This window comes from Paroedura picta, chromosome 5 (genome assembly GCF_049243985.1).
Source record: "Paroedura picta isolate Pp20150507F chromosome 5, Ppicta_v3.0, whole genome shotgun sequence".
Taxonomy (NCBI): domain Eukaryota; kingdom Metazoa; phylum Chordata; class Lepidosauria; order Squamata; family Gekkonidae; genus Paroedura; species Paroedura picta.
Genome location: NC_135373.1, coordinates 29,116,288 through 29,124,488, shown reverse-complemented (window position 1 = coordinate 29,124,488; position 8,201 = coordinate 29,116,288). Strand labels below are relative to the sequence as shown.

Here is an 8,201-nt window from a genome sequence, read left to right as displayed (position 1 = left end):
GGTGCCGCGAGACAGAGCGGCACCGCGATGCCCCCACAGAGCTCAATTAACGGCCATCGGCGGCGCGCGCGGCACCGGAAGTGGAGTCTTCAATAAAACAACCGCGCCAGCGCCCGCCGTGATTGGCCCCTTCCCGGAAGTGGGGCTCGGAGGCTCAGTCGGCGCGGGGCCTGGCCGCAGGTAGGTGCCGTGAGGGGGAGATGCTCGGGCGCGGCGGCTCCCTCTTGCCGGGCCTCGGCCTGGGCCAAGCGGGGCCGTTTCCACGCAGCGGCGCCGGAATGGGCAGGCGCTTCGAGCGGGGATGCGGCCCTCTGGGTGGGGGCGCAGCGGGCCCCGGGTCGGTTGAGGCGCGAACTGCGGGAAGGAAGGCGGAGGGGAAACAAAGGGGGAGAGGGAGGGGGAGGGAGGGGGGAAGTGGCTTTTTCTTGGCCGCCCGAGTCGAGGCCGCTCCCAGGGTGCTTTTCCGGCTGGGAGGCCTCCTTTAAGCACGGGTTCGTACGGTGTTGAATGGGGGCGGACCCATTTTACGGGCTTAAAAAAAAATGGGACTAGCTGCTGGGGAAAAAGACTGGTTACACCAGGGGTAGTCAAACTGCGGCCCTCCAGATGTCCACGGACTACAATTCCCACTAGCCCCTGCCAGCAAATGCTGGCAGGGGCTTGTGGGAATTGTAGTCCGTGGACATCTGGAGGGCCGCAGTTTGACTACCCCTGGGTTACACTGTGAAGGCTTTGTTTATTGTTCAGAGAACACGTGGGAGGAGGAATAACTTGTTTGCTCGGTTATCAGTCTGCTCCCAAAGAGAAAGGGTAATGAAACACGGTGAATATTAGTCCAGTAGTTCATCGTCCCAGGTTTGTCTGCACTTGCAGAAATGTGTGTTTTCCGATGCTGGCCTTGCTGTGCAGCGTTTTTGCACACAACTCCTACACTAGAATGTACTGTTTAATTATCAGAAATTGAGGTCTGGAGTGATAATATACATTGGGGGGGGGGGGGAGTTGACAATTTTAGCTTGTGTATATTAACACTGAATTATAAAGGCCTGGTAGTTTAAATGGTTGCTTGCATCCCTGATTTGGGCAAAGTAAGAGATGCTTTCTCGATTACATATATTGCAATCTAAAGCTATTAAGGGTGCAGCTATTTAGGAGTAAGCCCCACTTGGCTCACTGGGACTTAACTAAAATCATTAGGTGATAGGTCAGGGTGGCCAAACTGTGACGTCCATGGATTACAAGCCCCCATGATGCTGCTGGGGCTCATGGTAATTGTAGTTCATGGAAATCTGGAGAGTCACAGTCTGGCTACCTCGTACCCAGCCAGAGGGTGACTGTATGGGAGGAATTATCTCGTGCTTGGCTAGAAACTTGGGGATAATTCCAGAAGCTTTCCTTTCGGGGGAGGCCCAGGTCACATGGCATTTTTCCACCTTCACCAGGCTAGGCTACTACCGCCCTATCTGCCCCCAGATTGTGTGGCCACAGTGATCCATGCAACAGGTCACCCCTAGACTGGACTTCTGTAAGTCACTTTATGCTATCCTACCCTTGTCCTTAACCCGGAAACTCCAGCAGGTGCAGAATGTGGCTGCTCAAGTCCTCACAGGGACATCTTGGAGGGCCCATATTCAGCCTGTGCTGAGGCAGCTGCATTAGTTGCCAGGTGCAGCCCAGAACAAGTTCAAGGTTCTGGTGCTCACCTTTAAGGCCATCTGTGGCTTGGGCCCTTCTTTGTCTCATGCCTCCTGTAGGGCCCTTAGCTCTGCAGGCACTAATCTGCTGAAGGTCCCGGGGCCTTTTTGGATTAGGCCCGAACTTTGTGGAATGAGCTCCCGGGAGAGCTGAGGACCCTGATGGAGCTACCACAGGGCCTGTAAGATGGAGCTCTTCCACCAGGTCTTCAATTGAGGCCAGGGTTAATAATAAAGCCCCTCCTCAGGTTACTAACATCTTATGCACCCCACCCCAGAGTAGACAGTTGTGGGGATTTATGCCGCCAATCTTGTTTTACTGGGGTTTTTAGGGAGTCTGATGGTTATTGTTCTTTTATGGGGTTTCATATACTTTAATCCGCCACAAGTCTGCAGAGAGTGGCAGGCTAGACATGCAACAGTAAATAAGATAAATAGATAAAAGGCAAAGCAAAAGAGTAGCTGATGATGAAAATCACTGCCCTATGATTTAGTTTACTTTGTTTCTACCTTGCATTTTCCACAAGTGGGGGACCCAGAGCAGCTTATGACATGGTCCTGCCCTCTTTAATCTTATTCTCAGGACAACCCTGGTGGGGCCGGAATATATGGTTGGGCCCAAAGAATGTGACTGGCCCAAGGTCACTCAACTAGTTACCATGGCAGAGTAGGGATTCAAACATGGGTTTTCCCCAGTCTGGTTCAACTCTTTAACTACTACACCACATTAGATGGCTTTTGTGATGCCTGCCAGTTTAGTTAGCACTTGGAAGGAGTTAGTTTAATGGAGGAAAGTGCATGTGAGCCATGATGACTACCTGAAGCCTCCATGATTGGAGCCAGCAGCCCTCTGTACAACAGAGCTGGGGAAGGCCTTAGCTTCTGCGCCATGCTTGTCGACCTTTGAGGGACATCTGTTTGGCTGTTGAGGGCTGCGGGAGGCTGACCTAGACAAACCTTCAGCCTCAGGCATGCTGTTATGTAGCTTCTGATTGAAGGTGCTAAAGATCTGGGTTCACAATAACCAATCGTAAAACGCTTATAAAGCTGGTTGACAATTTGGGATATAAAAGACTAGGATGAGGGGAGCTAGCTGCTGAAGGTAGTCACACAAGCTCATTTTCTTCCCTTACTCCCAGCATAAAGCCTATCATTAGCAGTTCCCTCGTTTTAAATCCATCTCAGAAGGAGAGCGTGTACTTCAAAATACGGGAGGGCCCATGACCCGGTTATAGAGCATCTGACTGGCAAGCACAACCCCCCGTATTTCCACTTAAAAGATCAGGCCTCAGCCTGAGACCCTGGAGAGCGGCCTCCAGTCAGACTAGAAATCCTAACCTTAATGGACCTGACAGCTGTGTATGTTCAAAGTATTTATATCCCATTTTAGCTCTTAATCAGAGTGGTTAGCAAAGCTATAAAAAGTTTTAAAACATTTATGTATTTACTTATATTTCTATGCCACTGTCCCTTGTGGCTCAGGGCAGTTTACACGGAACGTAGAGGTTATACAACGCAATTGATAACATCAGTGGTGTCTATAACTGAGGATAACAAGTACTGTAACATTTCCTATGACAACTTTAACTTGCTGACTGTAGTTCCATAGGTAGATCGATTTGGGATTCTGTACATGGGTAGGGTTTTTTTTGGGGGGGGGGGTGGAGGCAAGTGGATGCTTTAGGTTTGGTCAGCCTCAACCAAATGCCTGATGGAAGAGCTCCAATTTGCAGGCCCTGTGGAACTGGAAGCTCAGGCAAGGCCCTGCTCTCTTCAGGGAGCTCCTTCCACCAGGTGGGGGCCAGGACAGAGAAAGCTCTGACAGAGAAAGCTTTGGTCCAATGTGCTTCTAAGACGATTAAGATGCGCACAGATTAAAAAACAGGAATGCTGTCCAGCACTTAGAAAACTATCATACGAGCGTAGATATTCTGATCTGGAGGGAATGTTTTTATCTGGGGAAATCTTTAGGTCTAGGCAGCTCACGTATCTTAACAAAACTTGCTGTGCTGAAGTATGGCTTGAAGGGAAATTCTTTTCTTTTTCTCCCCCACACATAGGGTTTTATAGGAAAGAAGAAATAACGTCCGAGGAGGCCTCTGTCCCCCACATCTCAAGAGCAGGCGAGCATTGGCAGGAAGCCTTGCCGTGAAAAATGGACACAAAGGTCCAAGAGCCAGGCCTGGATACCTCCTGCGCTGGCCCAGCAGAGGAGAGGGATCCAGCCAGCAGCCTCAGAGCAGAGCGTCAGGATTTGGAGAGAGAAGAGCCCGAGGCGTATGGGGACTGTACAGAAGAAGGAGGAGGTGGAGCCAAACGGGCGAAGATGCCGCCGCAACCCGCCGATCAGTGTCAAGCCGCAGCAAGCTTGCAAGTGAAACGGGAAGAGGAGTCGAAGACGGAGGCTTCCTTGGCGTCCACTTCTGCAGAGGCGGCTGCGCCAGCGCCCATGCCCTCTGTAGCAGAAGGGAAGGGGTCAAAGAGGATGATGGAGGACGATAACGAAACCTTTAAGGAAATGCCCGACGTCTGCCAAGATGCTCGGGAGCCGGGGAGAGCCATGCTCCTGCCTGACCTCTTTGGGGATGCCCAGCAGGCTCACAGCAGCCTGGAGGCTGGCCGGGCCGGCGGCTGTGGCAAGGTGGAGCAGGCTGTCCCGTGCCTCTCCAACATGGGCTCCGAGAACCAGCGGAAACGCTTCCGGGGCTTTGCGTACAAAGAGACTGAAGGCCCTCAGGTGGCTTACGAGCGGCTGCAGGAGCTCCTGTTCCAGTGGCTGAAACCGGAGGCCCGCAGCAAGGAGGAGATTGTGGAGCAGCTGGTGCTGGAGCAGTTCCTGAACCTCCTGCCCGAGGACGTGCAGCGCTGGGTTCGGGAGCGTCACCCAGAAAACGGGGACGAGGCGGTGGCCCTGGCGGAAGACTACCAGTTTCTGCATCCCGAGCCGGGGAGGCGGCCTTACCCCGAACGGGCAAGGCAGAGGGCTTCGGCGAGAAGTTGGCTCCGCTGAAGTCTCTTCGGCAGACAAGCAGGACTGGTTATCAGTAAGTAGGAGGAGGAAGAGTTGCTGGGCCGCTCCAGCCCGGTTCATGACTTGAAGTGCACACATGTACAGTCCACATGCAGTGTACACTTGATCTTTCTTTACACGTGCACCAAGTAATTCTCATGTGACGTTCAATGCCTAGGCAGCTCGACGTGTAATCTAAAAACCCACATTTATTCAGATGTTCCTATTTATTTGTTTTGTACCGCCACTCCCATAACTGGTTCGTGGCGGTTAACACAATAAAAGCACCCATACAATTCAAATCCCCATAAAACCATTAAAACAATTCCGGGCACTGATCAATATAGATGGAATAATATGTAAAGCAAAAACATAAGGTGGAATAAAACCAGCTAGAGGATGAAATTAGGCCCCTCAACAGTCTAGCGCTGCCTTTCAATAGGGCTTTAAAGTGAACACATGTTAGCTCTTTCTTTCAAACTGATAGACGCAAATATTCAGGTTGCACGTGTAATGTGAACGGGGCTTGCATTGCTCAAGAAAGGTTGGGTTTTTTGGGGAGGGGGGTCCTGTTAGCACTGCCGTAGGGGGTTCTTTTTGTTTTTGGTTTCTCATGAGTTCTCGTCTTCCCTTGCAGGCTTGAGAGAATCAAAGACCTAGTTGATCTACCGTGCCAGAGAAAAGTAGATCAGCCACAAGAAATGGAAAGCCAGAAACCGCAACACATGTTTACTGAGCATGGGAAAGACTTTACTGCCTGAAAGCCTCTCACCTGGAGGAAACCTACACCTCATCTTACATTTGTCAGTCTTTTAAGGGAAGGGAGGGGGGGTTAACAAAGCCATGCTCTGTACTTGCTCTGTCCTACAGAAGGCCTGCTTGCAAATGGCACATGAATAGGTAGGAGCAAGGACCTAACATGGCAGGGGAGGCGGGAGAAGGGGGGTGCTGGATGGTAGGGATGAGAAACTGAATGTGCAGCGTACATGCTTATTCAGTGAGGAAAGGGTGATCTTCAGAAGCAGCAAGGGCCATTGAGACTTTTAATATTTCATTCATCTGATCCAGATTTCTTTCTGGCCCTTCTGCAAGATTCTTTTCTGTCTCTCCCACACCCTCAAACAGGCAAGTTCCCATTATCCTGCCCATTAGCTTGTGTATTAGGTCCATGATAATGGCAGACCACCACCACCACCACCACCACCCGTGTTTCCAGGGGATAGAGAATATGGCTGGTCCTCTCCTTTGGGAGATGGGAAAATTAGATGCTTGCTCCAGAGAAGCCCTGGCAAATTATAATGTATGTTCCCACCCCAGACTCTCTGGGAGGAAAGGTAGCTGGGTTCTCTGACCACTGAAGAAGGGCCAGGGTCCGACCATGACTTTGTGATAGGAATCAACTCTGGCCGGCTTTGAACGCAGGAGTTGTGGCGTGATGGTTGCTGAAGCCATTTCACATAGGCCCTGTCCAGCTGTCCTAACAGCAACACCATTTGTTCCCCACATGTTTTATGGGAAGTCCCTTATGCCATCACTCCTTCCTTGAAACGGCTGGCATGGAGGCTTGCCATGTGATTGGACTATCCGCAGTGCAAGGTCCACCAGCTAGGTCTGCCTGCAACACACAAAGCCATCCCAGGAGTCACCCCTTCTTGCTAGCCTTGAAGGCCTTTGCTCAAGCCCATGTTTGAAGGCCCATCCAGCACATCCTCCACAAGCTTACAATTTTCCCCATTGACCAATTGCCACTGATAACACCGGTTGCTGCCGTTGTGACAGAGCTCCAAAGCCCTAAGTAATTGGGGATCCACATCAGTTGATGGTTGAGCCCTTCGTCGGCTGGCTGTCACCGATGTCTTTTAAACGTCTATCCTCCCTTTCTGAGCAACGGCCCCAGAAGCAAAGAGAAAGCTCCCCCCTCTCCGCTCAAGTTACAGCCTTGAAATATAAGCTGCGTTTCCCCATTTGCGGGCACTAAGTTTTTGAATCTCTTCAAATGTCCTGATTGTGACATAGCTTACGCTTGATATCAGCTGGCTGGAATATTAGCTCTGCTTTCTTTGTGTAAATTTCCAGTGTGTGTGTGTGTATCTGTTGACTATCTAGAATTAAAGGTTCTTCCCACCCCATGTACACAGTGGTCTGGAGGTGTTGTCTCTTCTGCGGCAGCATTTGGGTTTGCGTTTTTACATCTTGCTTAAGTGCAGAGCTGGAGAAAGTTTGGGGGCCTCAGACACACCCAAGGGCCTTTGTGTGTTATTGCAAGCTGTGGCCTGATATGGTCAGTGTGTCATATGCTGTGTTGTTGCAGCTTCATGGTTTGAAGAGCTACAGTGGGAGGTTCCAGGTTGGAATCCATGCTGGCCATGACAATCTCAACCTACCCCACAGGGTGGTTATAAATTGGCCAATGGGGAGGAGAAATCATCTCTCTCCTGGAGGTATTCTGCACAGAGCCAAATAAAACAGTTTAAAAAACAACCAGTTTAGACCGCTTTATTATATTACAATTGTTGTTCTGTATTGAATAGTCTGTTGAAAAACTATGTTGCAATGCTCTCTGCATGAAACAATTCATAGCCCTGCCCCCTGTAGTTTTGCCAACTCCGCTTTGTTCTCTAATGCAGTCACTAATCTGCATAACTAAGGAGCTTGTCTGCATGACTAATAGATCATCTCAGGCAGCAGGAGAGAAATGAATAGGTGGAATCAGTTTTGCGGAGTAAATTCACTCTTCTGTGCAGAGATCAGAAAAACAACAATATATTTAGTGAGTTTTCATCAGCTTATCCATCATGCAGAAGAGGCCCTGAACTGGTTATAAGAAGGGCAGGAATATAAGATGTGGGCAACACCTGTAACAGATAAAGTCATGCATCTGCCCAATGTGTCTATAGCAGGGGTGGTCAAACTGGCTCTCCAGATATCCACGGACTACAATTCCCGAGAGCCCCTGACCAACACATACTGGCAGGGGCTCATGGGAACTGTAGTCCATGGACATCTGGAGAGCCACCCTTTGGCCACCTCTGGTCTACAGGATGTATAGGCTCTAGGTGCCTCAGGGAACCCTCCAGTACTTTCCCTGGTGACTGCCCAGCTGCTTAAAATGGGGGTAGGACCAGTGGAAAGATAGCTTGGTATTAGCTGCCCTTGTTCAATTAAAAAGATTTTCTAGGGCTGCCATAGCAGCTTCAGCCATTGGAGCTCTGGGAACACAGAAGAATCAGCTTCAGTCAATGCATCTCATGTTGGGTCTCCTCCTTTCCCTGCTGCCTTCAACCTTTCCTAGTGTTACTGCCTTCCAGCGAGTCTCATCTTCTCGTAATGTTTAGTCATTTTAGCTTCTAGGGAGGTTCCTAGATAGTCAGCTTGGTGTAGTGGTTAGGAGTGTGGACTTCTAATCTGGCATGTCGGGTTCAATTCTGCACTCCCCCACATGCAACCAGCTGGGTGACCTTGGGCTCGCCACAGCACTGATGAAGCTGTTCTGACCC

At 50.3% G+C, this 8,201-nt stretch overlaps 1 protein-coding gene across 2 annotated transcripts; it reads left to right on the top strand.

The window, feature by feature from the left end:
* The first annotated feature begins 5 nt into the window (after positions 1-5).
* On the top strand, positions 6-6,837 carry LOC143837311 (uncharacterized). Of its 2 annotated transcripts, none has more exons than XM_077336958.1 (3): positions 6-180; positions 3,755-4,738; positions 5,342-6,837. In XM_077336958.1, the coding sequence occupies exon 2, from the start codon at positions 3,850-3,852 to the stop codon at positions 4,702-4,704; it is 855 nt and encodes a 284-aa protein (XP_077193073.1). In that variant the 5' UTR covers positions 6-180; positions 3,755-3,849; the 3' UTR covers positions 4,705-4,738; positions 5,342-6,837. The 2 variants fall into 2 exon arrangements, with proteins under 2 accessions (XP_077193073.1, XP_077193075.1); XM_077336960.1 differs by lacking the exon at positions 6-180 and adding an exon at positions 197-337.
* The last annotated feature ends 1,364 nt before the right edge of the window (positions 6,838-8,201 follow it).